This window comes from Zonotrichia leucophrys, chromosome 6 (genome assembly GCF_028769735.1).
Source record: "Zonotrichia leucophrys gambelii isolate GWCS_2022_RI chromosome 6, RI_Zleu_2.0, whole genome shotgun sequence".
In the NCBI taxonomy this organism is placed as follows: Eukaryota; Metazoa; Chordata; class Aves; order Passeriformes; family Passerellidae; genus Zonotrichia; species Zonotrichia leucophrys.
This window is the reverse complement of record NC_088176.1, coordinates 7551435-7571382: the sequence shown is the minus strand read 5'-3', so window position 1 is coordinate 7571382 and position 19948 is coordinate 7551435. Positions and strand designations below refer to the sequence as shown.

Sequence of the window (19948 nt, the reverse complement as noted above, 5' to 3'; positions counted from 1 at the left end):
TAGAACCCAAACAAAACAAAGCACAGACAGGCTGAAGGAAAATTAAGAAGTTGGAGCAGTTTCTCAAGTACAGGTGCTGCAGTATAAATAAAGTACAACTCAACATGGAAGAGATTAGGTCTGTATAATTCCAATTCCGCAGAAGTTATGTGAACAGCACTGTTTCACTGCTGTAATATTCTTCCAGTTTCAGGTAGCAATTTTTTGCCAAAAACCAATTTTTCATATATTCTTTTACATTACTTGGCTCAGTTGTTACCTGGTTGAGAGTATCATCTGCGAAACTGCTGATGGTCAATATTTAAAAGGATAAGCAGAAATTTTAGTGGTTTTCAAAAGATCGATTCTTGGATGACAAGACTTTTCTGGCAGGAGAATTTTTTAAGCTTGCACACACCTGAAACTAAAGGAGCCAAACCAAACAGGAATTAAACACAGTAATCAGCATAGGAGATGATACAAATTCTCCTATTTTGCATAATGATGATTTTTAAAACCTTGCCTCCTTTAAACTGAAGTAATAGTTTGTGTCTTAAATGATTTTACATAACCTAAATTTTAGTCCAAGCCCCATTATTAAGAATATGACATTAACTCTTTTTCAAATACTTTTTGTAGCTAAAGGACAGAGCTTTAACTTACCAGTCATTATTAGGTTTATAAATTAATTTAAAAAGATTTAAAATGTCCATGTCTTGCTCATATCTGTCTTAGATTGTTTTATTTACTGCTTTTATCTCATCTTCTTGTATAGCCATCTAATATTTTTTATAGAATCCTACATTTGAATAAAATCTTCCATGTTAAAAGAGTGAAGGAAAAATACTTGAAAAAAGATTTCATACTCTTAATTTTTGCATTGTGCTGAGAGCTTTCATGCTGTAAATCAGTGAATATTCCGTTAGTTGATATGAGACTTACGGACCTTCAAATAAAGTCGTTGCTGAAGGAATTTTTAAAGGCGCAAATCCTATTAACTGAATAGAATTTATTTCCTACAGTAACTTAAACCCTTATGAATGGCTAGAGTTCAAATGAAGGCTGCAACAGGAAAAGCTCTGAGGAAGTGTCAGAAACGTGGCGTTACTCTCCTTTTCTCTGTTTGGTTTGTGTGGCAGCTGCTGCCGACGACAGATGTTACCGGTACGCGGATTGCGCCAGCTGCACCGCCAACACCAACGGCTGCCAGTGGTGCGACGACAAGAAGTGCATTTCAGCAAACAGCAACTGCAGCATGGTGAGTCCTCGCAAATCTGAGCATGTTAGCAGTACTTCTCCTTTTCTAGGTCTAGTAGATTAGTAGTTGCTTGTTTTCAGCACAAACAAACTTGTATTCCAGGCTTTTGAGCTAAAAGTGTTGCAGAAGGCAGAGTTGGACTTCAGCAAAAAAATGTTTCAGAGTAAAACAAGTATTCTTCAGGGTTGTATTGTCTACTATATATTTCTGAAGACAAATACTTTTATCCCCTAATTAATGACATTCGAAAAGTCATAGTCATTATTAACTTGGATTTTGTGCTTTTGTGGTGTACAGTAGGCAGGCAGAAACCATGGAATCCCATCAAGGGTGCTGTTTGGTTTTTCCCCTTTCAAACATGACCAGAGCAGTCTCATTAGTCATGGTCTTCTGATCATTGATCGTCATAGAAATGCTTTTCTTTGTCATGGAGTCACTTGTCATCTCATTAAAGGAATATGAGTTTCTGTAACCATGAGGTCCAGTGGTTTGTGATAATTTGGTTCTGATCTTTTTAACTGCAAGTCATAAGATCGCATAGATTCATGCAAGTTTATAGTTTTCCCCTTTTAATAATGCCTAGTGCCATGTTTTGTACTTTATGTTGTTGTTCACCAGCTGCTTCATCTCTTGCTTGTTCTTTTGATTTTTTCAAGCTTGTAATAATGTTTTAGCATTATAAGTTTTGCCTTCTTATACTTTTTAGCTATCCATAGACACCTGGCTGTACTTGAGTTCAAAATGCTTTCTTGACACAGTTTCATTAGTAAAAGTATCTTGCTCTCTGGCTTGAACCTGATGCAAATCAATCTTGTTCTCCAGACAAATTAAGGTGTGAGTTGGATTGATTGTGACTCAAATCTTGCCTGTTCAGGGTGAGCACAGCCAGCTCTAATCACTGGCATTTGTAGCTAGTCACTACTAATAAAAGCAATGCAGACACAAATTCATCAGTAGTCATGTTATAAGTCTGTCAGAGGGATTTCACATTCCAGGCACTAATGGTTAGTTTCCTTTGTGATCTTCAAGGGCCCTTCTTTTCCTGACACATTGTTCTCCATTAGGAGCTAATTTTCTAACCGTGGTTTTCAGCTCTTGAACAAGGAATAGTTGCTAAGGAGCAGACCATCTTCATTCCTAATAAATGATCCCTAATAAATGTGGAGCACTAGGTATTTTAGCACAAACTTCTTGGTTCAGTGTCCTTCTTTGACAAGCTTTCATAACTAAGATTGTCAGCTTAATTAGCAAACGATTCTCCAGTCTGCTCTGTATAATTTCCTGTCTTTTGTTTTGGGTTTGAAGTGGATAGCAAGGGCTGTTAGTGTAGTTACTGAGGAATGGGGTAGCAAAAATTCATCAAAATGACTTCTGGAAAGAGGTGCTGTCATAAATGGGAGGTGGCTGTTGTAAAATTTTGGCCATGAGATGATGGAAGCAGAATTTTGCAGCTTTGATAAAATCCACTAAAATAGCATCAACAGAATGGCACCATGTGGAAAACCAGAATGGATCAGGCTGATTATCCATTTTCATAGACTGCTACTTCTGGACTCGGCCCACAAACAAAAATGTTGTGACAGCACTGTGATGGTAATAGGGGATAACAAGCTGTAGACTTGGGAACATCACAAGGAGCCTTTGCAGCTGTACAAAGGCCTTGATTTATGTCTTGGATCATAGAACTCCAGATGAGAATGACAATAATGTTCTATAATCTGCTGCTATTGCCTCAAGGAAACTGGCCAGTTTACTAAAGGTGTGCTGTCAACCAGTTTGGCATTGGCCTCATGGTCACAGATAGATGCAAAGCAGATATTGCAAAGTGTGGCTACTGTGCTGGTTGGAAGGCCTGTAAAATATGAACATTTCCCTGAAGTAATTCTAGTTGGACAGATGGACTTAATGAGTAGTGCTTTAATGATGCACATTCACCTGCCTGTGCTCACCCTCTGAGGTGAGCCAGCACGTTAGCAGGACACTGTATTCTCCTCCTGTGCAGACTCATGCAGCATCAAGGTATAGGTATAGATCATACACATAATGTATGTATATCACACTCATATCTGATGTCATTGCAAGCAGAAGCTTGCAATGCCTGGTTGATATGGATCTGCTTAATATGTTTACGAAACTGTATTCACCCTCTATGTCTGCACATAAAATGCTTTATCTTGCATCCTATGAAAATGATACTCCCTTGCTGCTGATCATGTTGTGCAGAAAATTGACTATATTTTATAATGGAAACAAGTCTTTACCAAAAAAAAAAAGGAGAAAAAAAAAAAGAAAAGGCTTTGTGGGAGAGATTAATTTCATTTTAGATTGCTGCTTCTTTACAAGATGTCATTTTTCATGCAATAGTACGTGGAGGAGTAAGCTCCATGAAGACAGAATCTTCTTGTACTTTACCAAATAAAATGGTAAATTGCTGGAGAGGGCTGACTGACTGCAATAAAATGCAGTTTTCTCTGCTGAGGAAGACCAGAGAGAGATTGAATTTCAGAATAAAAAAATTTACTTTATCAATTTTGCTTAATTTCTGAGGAGAAAAAAAAATTGATTAAGTAGCCTTAAAGAGAGCCTTAGTATGTTGAGGCGTAGCTGAATTATTTTATTTCTGCCTCTACCCAGTATTGCATTTTAGAAAATGTCATTGCCTTCAGAAGCTCCAAGGGGGGCACGTTCCTATAAGGGGGGCATGTTTCCTCTCTGACTGAATTTCTTGTGTGTTGGTTCATGTGGGGACATGTGCAATACAACAAAGCCCCAGTTGGTGACAGTTACCTAAACACAACCTAGAATGGGCTGTGATTTAACAGTTCTTTATCTGAGTGTGGCAACATAAAACAAACATTGTCAAATCCATGAATGGGATGATAAAGAGCATTTTGCCAAGGAAATGGGATACTAGAGGAGGCTTCAAAAAGACCTACAGTCCTGCATTAATAAATATTTTTACACAGTGCCTTAAAGACAAGAATCACTGGGTTTTTTTCATGTTTGCATTGCTTCCAGAAAGCTCCTTCTTTCACAATAGGAGTCCCTGGATGATACACTAATACCAAGAATAGTAATCATGGTAATCTGCCTACATTTGAGGAATTCAAAGAATAGTCAAGAGAAAATATATGAAGTAATAGAAGGAAATATGAGTAGAATCAAATTTATCTCGGAGGAAACAGAGAAAATTTATGAGTAAGAAGTACCCAATAGCAAGTTTTGGGAGTAGCTTCAGGGGAATAATAGTGAATCTATAAATTGATAATTTACATTTACACTAGGAAAACTAGACAAGGTTATACTGTTAACCTGAAAAAATCCAGGAGGAGGAGAGAAGTACATAATTTAATAGTGATTTCTGAGATTCTAAGATAAACTACTGTAGTATTTTCATTCTCCAGTAAATATTCAGAAAATCACTGCAGTTCATAAGTCTGTCTATATACTACCATATCAGGATCAGTACTTAAAAAAATCTAAGTAAATCAGACATGAGGGAGGCTTTATACATAACATGATTTACTCATGCTTTGGAGTGTAAACATTATAAATATCCTACAGCAATATAGAAGTTCTGTAACAGATGGACTGTCATCTTTCTGAATTTCATTGGGTTTGGTAGTTTAAGTTATAACCTTAATATTGTGTTAATATGAATTACCTATTGGAGTCACATCTACATTGAACTAATGAGATTTTCAGGCAAGCAGTGTTTAAATTGGATTTAAGGGAAATAAATGCTGGGAATAAGGGAATACAACAAAGAATATTATTATAGAACAGTCACTAGTACTTTGAATTTTATTTTAAACATTAAATAACCAGCACACAAGCTTCATGATTAGAAAGTAATAGAACAAATATCTCAGCTTAGGTGGAAAATTGTAATCTGTATGTAATACCACTGAAGAGTATATAATTTAAAAAAGAAATCTGAATGCTTAAGGGTATGTCAAAATGAAATGTTAAAAGTGAGTATTAGTTGAGCAGATGTAAATGAGCAGATGGTGGTTACTTGTGCTCTAAAATTCACTTTAAAGCATCTCTCAGGAAGTTTTGTGAGTATGTTTCATGACTGAGGGAAACTAAATGTGGGTTTGTACTGAAGTTTTTTTTGTGCTTTACCGTTGTGTGCATTTTTGTCCTAGATAGTAACAAGTCTGTTACTTGCTGGCATTGCCTTTGGCTCTGTTTTGTGTTGTGGTGCAGATGCCTGCACCTAGACCTGCTTCTCTGGTTCTTTTTGCTTTCACAGTAGCATTCCCTATAGAGCAGAAAAAAGTCCTGTTTTTCAGGACCTCTGAAAACAAACTTACTGGTAGGCATCTGATCCATTAAGGAAAGAAACAAAAATAAAATAAAATGCCTCAACAGCAGTGTTGTTCAAATGGAGGGAAGCTGGTTTTGTGTGAGATTGAGAATTCACTTTCACAAATGCATTATTTCAGGACTTTAAAAAAACAGAAATAAAAGGAGACAACTTTTCTTCCCCCTGCCCTATCTCTGCCATATTCCAGTACCAACCTCTGTGTAACTTATTGTCATGCAGTCCTTTTCTATGTTGTTTAATCATACTCCTAGAAACTAATAGAAAGGAAAGTAACCAACGTTTTCAATAAATCATGCATTTGCTATCCAAGTGCAATCCATTATTGCTGCCATGTATTATTTTAACCTTTTGTTTTTAAGAGAGACAAGACTTGTTAGGGTTTGACAAGAGGGACTCCCAGAGGTCCCTTCCAATCTCAGCTGTTCTGTGAGTATAAAGCTGTCTTGCATTAGGACTTACTTTTAATTATTACCTTGAAATTAAGTTGGTAGAGAGAGCCTTATAGGTGAGCTGATGAATTGGCTGAGGATTTAGGGCAGTTCATTAAATAAGGTATCAATACAATGTCTTAATTAAAAGTACTATGCAGAGGAAAGAAAGATTTGTATTCAAAATGTCTAACTTGGAAGTCCTCAGTTCTCAGGAAAAAAACCAAACACTGACCAAATCCAATAAAAACCCCCAGGTAATAATTCTTTCAGTGTTTACTGCTTTCCTTCCATGCTAAGGTACCACAGGAATAAAATTATCCCTGGTTTTATGTTGTGTGTGGAGCATATTCTTGCACCTTCAGTCAGTTATACGTAATTATTTTGCACCTTGTGCCATTTTTTATGTTCTGTTTGACTATTTTTCTTGCTTTAACCTGCATAGGATGAAATAATTTAGGGAAAGTATTACCCTAAAGTATCTAAAAATAAATATTTAGTTTAGTTTTTTAAATTCTTCCTGCTCTCTGTAAAGGGAATTGGCCTCTTCAATTTGACACTCAGTTGTGTAGAGCAAGTGGAGTGGTTTGTGCTCCAGTGTTGCATTCTGCATCTGGTAAAGGGTTCTTGATAAGGAGCTTAAATTCAGCCCAGCTTTTAGGTGGCCGTGACTTTCTGGGAGGGATCTGCCTGCTCTGTATTTCCATTTTGACTTCTTTTAGTAGATGTCTGCTTGAGATGCTGCTTTGTCTGTTTGTTTTTACAGTCGGTTAAAAACTACACGAAATGTCACGTGAGGAATGAGCAGATCTGCAATAAACTGACGAGCTGCAAGAGCTGCTCCCTGCACCTCAACTGCCAGTGGGACCAGCGGCAGCAGGAGTGCCAGGCCCTGCCTGGTAAGGGGACACTGCTGCTCACAGCTGCTTTCAAACCTGAGAGAGCCTCCTCTGTCCTTGCCAGAGAGTGTTTGCTCATGAGCAGACATGGGTTTGTTTTATTTGTGCTCGCTCCTCTTGCCTGTCTGTGCCTGTGCAGGTGAAGCCAGAGGTGATTTCAGCCCTGATTGGGGTGCCAGTGCTACCTTTAATCGTGCCAGGGCAGACAATGGCATTAGTGAAGGCACAATGGCTGTGCCTCTGCACAGGCAGAGATGAGCCCTGGCCTGCAGGGAGCACTGAGTGCAGAGCTGAATGGCCATTCTGGGGCTTCACTGCTCCATGGACCCTGACATTGTTCCTTTTGCTAGCTGGGGTTTTACCTTAACCATTATCATTCAATTATACTTCAATTTTCCTGTGAAGATAGGGCCCAAGTTCTAGTATCTTGATTGTCTAATGTTAGTACTGCTGTGAAAGCAGCGAATATTAAAATGCCAATATGAAATATTTTCAGAAGGTGACTGTTAACATTCTGAAATAGTATTTATTTTGTATTCGTAACAACATCTATGAAGTTAGATGTCAGAACCTTTTCCATTTGATCTTTATGTCCAGATGAAGTTAATGAACACTTTTTTTAGAGAGATGATTCATTAAATCACAATTTATTCTATGCAGTTCAAAACTCTATTTATGTAATCTCTGTTGATTGACTATAACAGTTGCTCTTACTTATCTTTTAATAGTTATCTGAGTCTGAGTAATGGTGTAAAATGTTGAATTTTCTGAGATGTTATCTGAATTTTCTGTCATTTGGATTGCCATAGTATTTAGGCAAATATAAATGCAAAGGTATGATAAAACAAGGATAGTGTAAAGTTGTGATTTCTTAATTCTAGGACAGTTATTAGATTTTGAAATTTACGTAACACTTAAATGAAAGGAGTTGCTAAAACTTATTTATGTACATAATTTTATCTTAATATTTAGTTATGCTGAATTCTGAATACAAGGAAGAAGTAGCGGCATAAAAATATTATGTTGAAACTTAGCATATATCTTATAATAATTTTTTAAGTTCTTAGAATCTTCTTTCTGTAACAATACAGTATTCTGTCTGATGATACTTGCTATTTCAGAATTTACGTGATGTGAGAAGGGAAATTGAGTGTGGGATGCAATTTAGATTTATGATCTCAGGAAGATAAAATTCAGACTCCCTTGGGTTTTTTAAAAGTTTTTTCTGAATCAGGTTTAATTGCATGCTTTTTGCACCAGCTCACCTGTGTGGGGAAAGATGGAATCACATTGGAGATGCCTGCCTCCACATAAATTCCAGTCGGGAAAGCTACGACAATGCCAAACTCTATTGCTACAATTTGAGTGGAAATCTCGCCTCATTAACGACCTCAAAAGAAGTGGAATTTGTTCTGGATGAAATACAGAAGTATACACTTCAGGTAACTTGAGGAACTGTAATTGGTGCTTATGTGAAACAAATTGGCTTTGAGAAATCTCTTCTAGGGTATTGTCCAGACAGAGGAAAGTTTATGCCTTCAAAGAAATGTGCTAAAGACTGGTATATGTCATGTGTAGCATATTAAGGTTTGAAAAAAATCTTAAGATTTAAAACAAATCACACAGCAGCTCCCAAGGTTTCCCCTTACCAGATTTAAATGCTAAAAGTTTCTATTTACTTGGAAGAGAGTATTTGCTCAAGAGAATGTCTGGAACACTGATTTTGTGTCCTGGTTTCAGCTGTGATAGAGGTAATTCTGAAATTCAACACAGGCAAAAACAGGGTCCAGCAACAGGGATGCATAACCCCACACACCAGTACAGATGTAACTTCTCCAGAAAAGGCAGTTTGCTCTGTAACTGGTTTGTGGGATCAAAGGGTCACAGAGAAGCTGCACTAGTGTGTAAAACACGTAGCAATTCCCTGCACAGCAGCACTGGAATTAGCTGGAGCTAATTAGCTTTCTCTAATGATGGTGGGGGGAGAGAGAAAGCTGAAAACTCTTCCATGCCTCTGGCAAATACAGCAAGCTGCCACCAGAATATTCCTTAGAAAAGTGATCCATATTACTTTTGTGAACTGTGGAACTAGAGAAGGGAAGAAAAATAATTTCTCCCTGGGTGGTCAGGTTCAATTAAATATTCAAATACTTATTGTGATGTTTAAACATCACTGGTTAAAATATATGAAATGTAAAAATGCTCAGAAATATGAAACCCAGCAGTACACACTCAGATGGGCTGTCTTAGCAGAATATCATTCTGATTTTTACAAGCAAATCAGTTGTTCTTAGCAAGGGACGTTTTTGGGAGTGTGTATTTAGTTTTGTAGAACATGCAGCACTTTGTCTTTATAAAATCCTCAAAATTTTAAGTAGTTTAGGCTTTTAAAGTTACAGGAAAATGAAAGATAATTGTGGATAATAATTAAAGCTTATATCAAACTAGTATGTGATTCATGAAATTGTTTTGCTGCAGAGGAATTGAGATCATTCAAAGGAAATAGCAGTTAAGGATTGCCTTTATGTTATTACTGAATCTGAGAGCAGGAGGTTAGGGACACATATTGTGGACAAAAGTAGTCTTTTATCCTTTCTAGCATTCCACTGCAAAATGCAGATTCAAACATAGGTTACGTACTTGAGGTTTTTGTGTTTTTCCCAAGTAAATATAGGAACTGGACAGAGAAAGTCTTTTTTACCAGAAATAAACTTTTTTTCCTATTGTTTTGCTAATGAAGGAGAGAAATCATTCTGTCTCAGAAGTTCTTTCCTGATATTGTATTTAGTGCAGCCCTGAGACACATTTTGTCTGTCCACTCTTTGATGAGTTAATGTTGAAAATGTAATTGAAACAAAAACAACAGAATGATGTTGGCAGCATGATTGCTATGGTTATTTGTTTTACCACTTTTTTTCCTTTTTGCTTTCCTTTCCCCTGATTCCTATTAAAATACTGCACAGGACACCTTCAAATCTAATAAAGTGTGATAGATTATTGATATGATTGATTTTGCCTGACTGGCTTGAGGTGTAGATGAAAAATAGCTTTTTTAAGTGTTTGGAAGCAAGATTTTTCTTACATTTCAGAGCTTAGAACTTCTGCAAGGTGACATCTTGCTGAGCATATCTTTATTTAAATGAAGCACATCCTGAGCCAATGTGGTGATGTAAATTTGAGATACCTCAAATACATTTTAAGCAATTGTAGACAAAATTATTCACTTTAAAAAAATCTGTCTTGGATTAAACAATCATTTAACTGTCAGAACCTCTAATGAAATTCTACCATGAATTATCCTGGTGTTTTCAGTGGCACTTGGAAAAGAAAAGATCTTTTTTCATTCATATCTATCTGTCCAGCTGCATTTACTCAGTGTGATACATCCTAAATGTGTTATCAGGTGTGACAGAGGCTCTCTGAAACTTCTTGATCTTCTTTTGCCTGCCTTTCCCTCTCCAACTGCAATCATAATGATTTAAAGAGTGAGATTTCATTTTAGATGGCTTTTTTCTGTAACAGGTGCTGGTGGGGAGTTCACAAATGGAGTCAGAGCTGCTGTAAGGTGAACACTGTGGTTTTAATCTCTATTATCTGCAGTAGGGTTTGACTTGGGTGGTTAAATGTTGAAGACTTTAAAATCTTTAGCCTGGGAAAGAAGAAAAGGTTTCAATTTCACCTGAAAACAAAAAAAAATTTCCATGATTAATGAATGTGTCAGAGCAGCGTTTGGAAATAAGAATATGATTCTGACTTTATCTCCTTGTTATTTGGTATTCTTATGCTGAGAAATGGAAAGCAACTTAGGTAGCTGTTGTGTACTTTACAAACTGTCAAATAGTATCAGTAAATTACAGCCTGGGAGGACTTCAGCATTCTTTATTGTTAATAGAAACATCATGTGATTTTGTAGATTGTTTCCTAATACACAAAGTCCCTCTTCTGGGACAAATTTAGGACAGTTTCTTTATCATGTTTAGAATAATGCATTGATGTGTTGGGAAGATTCTGAGGGAGGGGGTTGCCATTGTCTCCATCCCCTCTCCAAACTTCATTGTGTATAAATAATTTCTCCTAATCCCAATACTAAACTGGAAATCAATAGGTTGCCTCCTTTTAAAGGATAAGAAGATTCATTTGGTAAAAAAGAAAGGGACAAAACAAAGATCTGTGTGGTATGAACTCAAAACACTGTTGGATTTGCACATGTATTTTAAAATTATCACCAGCAGTTTAAAGTCAAGTTTGTATTGTTCATGAAAAATAAATTAAATTCTGTCAAAGAATGCCAAAGTAAACACAATGGATAGGCTGCAGATTCCCACACTAAAGAAAAATTACACTTAATTTTTTTTTTTTCTTACATGCCTTTATTGACCTAGTAAGCAAAATATTATGAAAGGGAAGATTTGAATTTCTCTGAAAAACAGATTAAACAGCAATATGAGGTTAATTTATTGTTCCTGCTAATATTCAAATGCTGTATATTCATTTAAAAGTGCAATTAGCTCTCTTGGGAATTTGCTTGCTACTGTGGGATTTAACTAAAAATAATAATTTTCTTGTTAGCATGCAATAAATTCTGAGAAGATTTAGTTTTGGTGTAGTAAGCACAAAGGAAGAAGAGAACAGTTATACACAAAGCCTTTCATTATATAAACTGTTTGCAACTTTGACTCTGGGCTCACAAGGCTAAGCATCTTTTTTATAAATTACACTTGAGTGTAGGTTGCAGTTAATTAGTGAGCTTTGCATAGCAATGTTATTCCTTGTTAGCTCCAAGTATTCTCTGAGGGCTCTATGTTTCTGTGGTTTTATAATGTGTGTGATTGTGGTGAAGTTGACATCTACTCTTGGTTTCTGAATTACTCCCTTTAGAACAGTTCAAACCAGTCCCACTTTCCTATTGTGGTTTTAGAAGTCTAATAAATTATTTTAGCGCTTTGTCTCTATTTTGCAGTTGTTGCATTGACTGTCCATTAGCTCAGCTCTAGTTTAACTGTTTTCCTACATTCAGGATTAGGGGAGCTCAGCTCACTTTAGATGCCTGAGAATGCAAATTTCCCCTGAAAATTGTCCCTATAAAGAAGAAATTCCGAGAAGAAACCAAAGTCTCACTGAAATACTAGCTAGAGTCTCTGTAGATAGAAACTGGGGAAGTTCTAGTTTTTTCAGTTTGACAGATTTTATGGGTTTTTTTAACCTATTGGACTACAGAAAAGTTTAAAAAGAGTAGGAGAATAAGGTGACCTAACACATGGCTCCTACTATTAATGACATCCAGGTTGCATCATATGTGTCTAATAGATCCAGAGACACTTAAAACCCATAAATCTTTCTTCCACTGCTTAAAATGTCTCAATCACTGGGTATATATTTACAAAACATGGGGTGTGCTGGTATCTGGCCCTCAGAATTGGTGCAGTTAAGGAATGGAAAACCCTGCACAGAACACATTGTTTCTCTTCACAGAGCTGCTTTTTCTGGAAGTAGGTTTTTTGTTCAGAATGGTGCAGAAAAGAGTCAAATTAACTGCAAGCAATTTCTCCAAATTATGAATGTTGTGGAAATATGGGCACTGAGAGGCCACAGTATTTTCAAAGTTTAATTGTATGTTTCATCCTAGAGCAGCAAATCCAGGAATTCAAACAATTCCTGAGAAGTTTGTTGAATTTTGTTTATAAGGTATTGTGGGACACATAATAGAAAATGAGACAGTAGTGAATTATACACTTTCAGGACAATTTGAGATCCAGAATAAAAGGAATTTTAATAAAGCTGCATATACATTTTTTGAAAGAGATATATAGTTCCTCAGTAATTTGCATAATTAAGAAACAGGGGAGGTTTCTGAGCCTCAGTGGTAGTTGGCTATTCAGTAAAGTAGTCTTGCTCGCTTCACTCATCTGCAAATTATTCGGCCCTCATTAGTTCAGTGCTGATTCAGCAGTAGTACCTGAAAAAATGTGTCATCAGTAGAAATGATTCCTTTCACTTTAGATCTCCAAGCAACTTAATCTGATTTAAATTCTCTGAGTAAACAGTGGATTTAAAATTAACTATTACCTTTCTAGTTAAGGTTACACAATTTTCCTTTCTAACATAGTTCCATAATTACTATTTAAAAACAAATTAAATAGTCTGATTTAGAATAAGGAAGAGCATATTTTTGAAGTTATTAGTGATCAGTTTTTTATAAATTCCTGTTATGGCCAAAAGTTGATCTAATGTTCATCTTAATAGCTGTAGATGAGGTTACAGAATGTTCTGTTAGTATGCATTGTATAATTGCAATTTGGTTCCTCTGTCATATGAAAATAAAGCCTTGCTTACCAATTTTTTCTCAGAATTTGGTAATTCTCTAATATTTTATGTCTCATTTAGAAAGGGTTTTTGGTAACTTGTTTTCAGTGCTATAAAAGATGATTCTGTGCAAACAGGTAAGCTGTGACTAGCTGTATTTCAAGCACAAATATAAAGTTTCTAAGATAGTCTGTGGATTCTAAAATATAGAAAGAATGATATGGATGGGAGGACAAACACATTCTAGAGGCGATTCCAAGTTTTAAATAGTGTAGTGGGATAAAGCTATGCAATATTTCACAATATATATTTGATTGTGCTATCCACCGCAGCATTAGTAAGGCTCATTACAAATTTTCCCAAGATGGAGTTGAGCACCTGCTGTGTATTGCATTGTTTTGGTTTTTATTTTGGTTCTGTTTTTTAAACTGATTTTTAAACTTGCCTAGAATGCTGTTTTGTGAGCTTGTTGGGTTGTTGATGTTGTTTTAAAATGAATTGTGTATTATATGTCAAGGGAGTTTTTATACATATGCATATATAGAAATAAGGAACACGTCTTCAGAACTCTCTGAGGAATAATGTTCTTCCCACTTACATGTTGAGTAAAGATCACCTGAACTTCCAATAAATGAGTTGTTTGCACTGTATTTTTCACTCATCTGATTTGGTAAAGAACATTTTTCAAGAGGCCTGGAAGCTGGAATCTTGCATCTTGCAAGTTCTGGTTCCCGAGAACCAGCAGTTTCATTTCCTTCCTGTCTGGTCCTCTTCAGAGGCATCTGTGGCAAGATATTCAAAGTCAAGGAATCAGTTTTCTACACTCATTTTGCATTAAATGAAACAACCATAGAGTTCAAGTGAAGGATCTTCAACCCCCATTATTTCTTAAGCCTGAAGAAGAAACTGGATTGGCATTTTCAGTCGACACATTTGAAGTCCCTTGGTTGCTTCAAGTACTTTGAGATTCCCAGCTATTGTGACTAAACCTTTCATCAGTTTGAGAGATGATTAATACATCTTTTTTTTTAAAGAAATTAGTTTGATAGTCACAGAGTCCTGGTGGCTGCAGGTATCTCACGTGGAACTTGCTGAATGCTCTTGTTGTGATTTGATTTTTCCTGTTAGCTTCCATGCAGTGCAGCAGCAATCATTTTTGGTGATAAACTTTGATGATATCCTCACACACTCTCTGCTGTTGCCAGCAGTCTTCACCTGTGGCCCACCACATGATGGAATTGATGCCACATAATTGAATATGCATGTTAAACACATCATTGGAACATTTGGGAGGCCTTACTTGGATAATCTGTGCTTGGCATCCTAACAGCATGGCCTGAGTGGGCCTGCAAGGTCACAGCTTCCATGGTGTGCATTTGTTAACGTGCTCATCAGCATTTGGGTCTGTACTTTGATGGTTTATCCTAGCAGAGAGCCAGAGATGGTACATATGGAATTTGAGATGCCTGACATGATGACTGTAAGCTGTCCAGATAGTCCAGCTATTAAGAATGATTATGACTGGGATATGTGTTGCTTTTGCTGGAACTCTTTTTTTTCAGGGATGCTGCTTTTATCTCCTGTGGCTGCTTTGGCTTTCATGATTCTCCCTGGGACTTTGTTATCATTAAAGGGGTTCCAAGACTGTCTCCTACTCAAATGGAAGAATTTATTTCCAAATATCAGTGCTGCACTGTCAGTTTTCATTATTGGCTCACATACTTTTTCACCATAGCTGCAATATGATCCCTGGTTTTTTTTATATACTGATGCTGAGGCCAAATTATTTGGCAGTGCAATTGAAACAGTCAGTAATATGTTAAAGATTCTCTTGGCTGGAATCCCTCAATCCCAAAGTAGGCATGTAGGGTTGGTTTATGTGTGTGTTTGTCAGCAATTTATCCTGCCTAAGCCCTTGACATGATTTCATATGTGCTTGGTGTGCACACTCAGCATCTACAGGGACCTGTGTAGGTATCTAAGGTCTTCTGGTCCATGTGGATCACATACAAAAACAGGAATCTAGCCAACTAAACAACAAATAAGGCAACAGATGTATTATCTACCACTTTCCAGATGCCCAAGTTCCACTTTCATTGTTTGCATCATGTTCTTTCTGGTGTCCAGGACATGTGAGTCCTCACAGTCCTCACAGACACCTGGAAATTGGTCGCCTGTGGTAGCAATGGAGTTAGGAAGTAAATACAGAAGTAAGACACAAAGTGGACAGTGGAAAATTTGCTGAATATTCTTGTTGCTATTCAAGAGTCTTCCAGAACACATCTTATGCAATGGAACATTTATTAGTTATTTTCTGGTTTATTTAAAATTGTTGTGTCCCCAAGTAAAGTAATTTTTGTAGTACAGAAGCAGAAGAGAGCATAGGGAGTACATATTAGGGAGGTCAGGAATACCAACTATCTACCTACTGATTCTTTTAAAAGGTATTTACCACTGGTATTTTTGAAGCAAAATTAATAACGCTTCATATTTCTATTTGCACTAACAGGACAGGGGAAAAAAGAAAGGATGCCCTGATTGTGTGTAGAATTAAGAGTACTGAAAGATTTTATTTTCACCCATGGGCTAAACCTGAGTGACCAGAGAAATTGTGAGATCAAAGGTGAAAGATCAGTGATAGAAAATGGCAGTAGCTCTTGGTTCACGTGTGGAATACATAGCAGGTTCCCTTTAGATGTACTATAGTGTTTTACTTACCTTTTAAATTACCTTTACTTACCTTGTAAATTAAATCAGTTGTGAACCTAATTCACAATCAGATCAATATCTCTGCTTTGGAGCTGACAATGTGTATCCTCTGCCTGGGCAGGCAGCTGGATTTGGTGTTCTGGCACCCACCTGCCATCATGTACCTGTCACAGCCCAGTTGTCTCTCTGTATCTCTCCTCTGTGTGTTTAAACTGGCCTTAGTGAAAACTGCCTGCACAGAGACTACATGTGGAAATGTGTTTGGTTTGGGTATCTTGAGATTTTTACACCAATGGTGGCAAGTAATGCATGTAGATTTATCCTGGAACAAGCAAATGCCTTTTTTCCTTAAAACCTGCTTTTTTGCTTGCTTAGTGTGTAAAGATGAAATTATAAAAATCAGTTGAATTTGTGATGTAGTTTTACTGATACATCCTAAATATGTTTAAAAAATGTGTGCTTTTATTGTTTTCTGGACTATGTTTTAAAACTTATAAATCAATTATGAAAGTATATTCAATGTGTATTTAACAGCATTGGAAATGTAAATGTGTCACTTTTATCTCTGTCTCTGAATTGCTTAAAGTTGATCACTATCAGCACTATGGACTTTAGAGGATGTAATATTGATCCTACTTTTTCCTGAAATTTGATTTCTCTGAATTGCTGTTAACATATGTGTATTTCATTATCCACAGTGGCCTAGCAATTAGTAATCATACAGTAGCCACTGGGAAAAAAACCAAACAATTTCATTCTGACCAATAATAGAAATCAGAATTGTCTTTGAACAGAATGCAGGTTTTTAGTAGAAGAGAAACATATAGGGAGTGGAGGTTTTTTTGGATGTTCAGCAAGATAGAAAAATAAAGATAAAATCTGTGTGGACAATGATTGATGAGATGATGAAGTAACATAAGAACATGGTGAATTTTGAAAGTGTGAAGTTGTTGCTGTTAAGCTATTTTTTCGGATTTTTTTTTTATCAAGACAAAAAGCAAATGATTCTCTTTTGTTTCATTTGTTTCATTTTCATCCCTAGAAAATTTCCCCCTGGGTGGGATTGCGCAAGATCAACATCTCCTACTGGGGCTGGGATGACATGTCCCCTTTCACGAACACCACCCTGCAGTGGCTCCCTGGAGAGCCCAACGACTCCGGCTTCTGTGCCTACCTGGAGAGAGCAGAGGTGGCAGGGCTGAAGGCAAATCCCTGCACTGCCATGGCAGATGGCCTTGTGTGTGAAAAACCTGTTGGTAAGGAGCCTCTTTCTCCCAAGAACTGATGCCGTGGTGAATAACAAGCTCTTTAGGGTTCTAAGCCTAAGAGAGATTTGGGAACAATTTGGATTAAATAATTACAAAAATATATATTTTTTTAGATTTTTTTGGAAATAGCTGCAATCTATTAATATTCCTAAAGCAGCAAATATTTATTTGAGAGTTAGTTGACATGGCTTATTTTGCATTACACCAGAAAGCTTATTGTTTGCTTCTAAATCAGTAATAGTCAATGGTAACACATGTGTATTACCACAATGAAACCACATTGAAACCACATGTGGAGATATTTAGCAATACTAATGTGTTCCTGCTGAACATTACTGAATATCTTATAGTTGTAACAGACAAACTCAAAATTCTGGTTTCTGTCTTTTAGGTTTGTTTGTGTATAAAGTTTACTGTGACAGTCACTTGACTGTTCAAGTTAATATCCACTAAAATGGACTCTGTGGGCTGTTGTATGAGTCATGCTTAGTTTTGCATATTAAATTTTGTAAAATATTGTTTTATTTATATACAGAAACATAAATTTGGGCCAAAATATTTATAGCTAATTAAGGAAGCAACCACTTCAACAGGGAGTTTTCTAATGGAATAAATGGTAAAAGAAAAAGTAGATTGAACTTGTGTTCGAAATGATAAAATATTTGTATTATTAAATATTATTATAATAATAATATTTCATACTTGTATAATATATTATTTGTATAATATGATATTATCCTTTTCCAGTCAGTCCCAACCAGAATGCCAGGCCCTGCAAAAAGCCCTGCTCCCTGAGGACAACCTGTTCCAACTGCACGAGCAATGGCATGGAGTGCATGTGGTGCAGCAGCACCAAACGGTGCGTGGACTCCAATGCCTACATCATCTCCTTCCCATATGGGCAGTGCCTGGAGTGGCAAACTGCCACCTGCTCCCGTGAGTATCTTAGTGAATTCTCATCCTACTAAATGTATTGTTAGATTTCTCTTTCACTCAAAAGAGCTGGAGGGATTCAGCACATTTTCTAGAGATAAAAAGATATTCAAATGAATGACCTTATGTAGCTACTAATGTGAGAAGTCAGTGCTAAGTATGCATTTCTTAGATACAGATAATTCTTTGATGGATGTAAATTCTTTGATGATGAAATATATTTAGCCTTTTGAAACTGTGAAAAGTATTTATTTCTTTCAGATAAAGAAAAACTATCATGATTGTTTGTATGACCAGAGTTAGTGTGACCAACAATGTCCATGAGCTGGAACAAGATATTGTTAAAATTAGATAACCAATATGTAGAACTTAGACTTACACAATAACAAGTTATTAAGAAATGTGCTAAATTTTTAAAGGTTTAAGTGTTCTGATTTACTTTTTTTCAGATTCAGCCTATGCCATTTTCCTAAAATGCAAAGACAAAACCAAAGTTTTACTAAGGATAGAAGTAGTCTTGAGAATATTGTAACACAACTGTAAAACAAATGATCTTGGTCTTCCTTAGATTCCTCTCTGTTGCAGATGGGGATCATTAACCCTTGATCTGTAATAATTAACTCTTGCAGATTGTTCATCCTCTCTATAGAAGTAGAAGGAATTCTATTAGGCCATCAGACAGGGAGAGGAGGTACAGAAAACTTCTGTCCTGTGTGACCAGGCTGGGTCAAGCTGCATTAATGTTCAAGGTTGCTCATTTCATCCTTTGGGGACAAGAAGCAAGTGATTTCTTACTTTGTCAAGGAGCCAGGTTACTCCCTGGATGTCCCCTCTGGAAGCACATTTCAGCAGAGCTTGATGAGTGTCTCTGGGAGAATGAGCAATGTCCTCCAAGTCCCTTTCAGTGTATCAGGCACAGCTGCTCCTTGCCAAGCTGGGAGTGACTGGAGTCAGCCCCATGCAGTTCCAGCATTCCAGGGTTTAGTGGTGCCATAATTGATGTAGATGCTGGAGTGAGCTGCCTGTGTCTTAGTTGAAGTTTGTTTAGAGCAATTCCTCAGTCACTGTTATTCAGAAAACTGGGTCTTGGAATTTTTCAGGATTTCTGAAGGGTACCTTGGGACTCTCCTCATTGCTCTACTCTGAGAGAGTTTTTCTGGTTACTTCTGATTTCTTTCTCTCTCCACAAGGATTTTTGATATCAAAGCCTTTGGAATCTTTTATTTGTGGATATCTTGTGACAGCATTAATGATCTTGACAACAACAAGCAACTTGCTTTCAGGATTATAATTAGATCATGATTCTTTTTGAGAGATTATGGATACAAATTAAAAAAAACCCCAAAGATCACAAAAGCAGTTACTTACTTTCACCCAAAACTTAGGAAAATACTAAGTAAAACAAATTCTTGATGTGTCTGTAAAAGAAACCATTGATATATTCTAATCTTAGGAGAGAAAAAGAGCTGAGGCCACTATGTATCTGGGTTAAAGGGAAATAAAGCATAGGAAAGCTTTTCCTTCTGGCTAAATTGGCCAAGAGTCCATATTTCTCTAATTGAGGTTCCTTCTTCATCCTTAATAATCATATAATGTAATGAACTAGGACCATGTTGAGCTTTTCTGGTAAACTTTTTGGCTAAGTTAGTAAATTTCAGGCATTAATCCAGGTTCAGTGTATATTGACAGTAATGCAGTCATGAGTGAACTTGAAGTCTTTCAGCATCTGTGCATTCTTTCCCCCTTTCTGAAATGGAAATGATGGTACCTCTAGTTCTAATCATGTTAATTCCTATTTCAAAAGTGCCTGGCATTGAAAATACAGATAACAATTTTTC

General features: G+C 36.6%; 1 protein-coding gene across 3 annotated transcripts in view; it reads left to right on the top strand.

Annotated features, from left to right (window-relative positions):
* Window positions 1–19948, top strand: part of ATRNL1 (attractin like 1) — a 440678-nt gene that overhangs the window by 86745 nt on the left and 333985 nt on the right. For all 3 annotated transcript variants that reach the window (XM_064716242.1, XM_064716241.1, XM_064716243.1), the window contains exons 13-17: window positions 1119–1237; window positions 6765–6897; window positions 8158–8339; window positions 16952–17165; window positions 17925–18113. In XM_064716242.1, the coding sequence (XP_064572312.1) occupies window positions 1119–1237; window positions 6765–6897; window positions 8158–8339; window positions 16952–17165; window positions 17925–18113 (837 nt within the window). The remainder of the gene's footprint in view (window positions 1–1118; window positions 1238–6764; window positions 6898–8157; window positions 8340–16951; window positions 17166–17924; window positions 18114–19948) is intronic.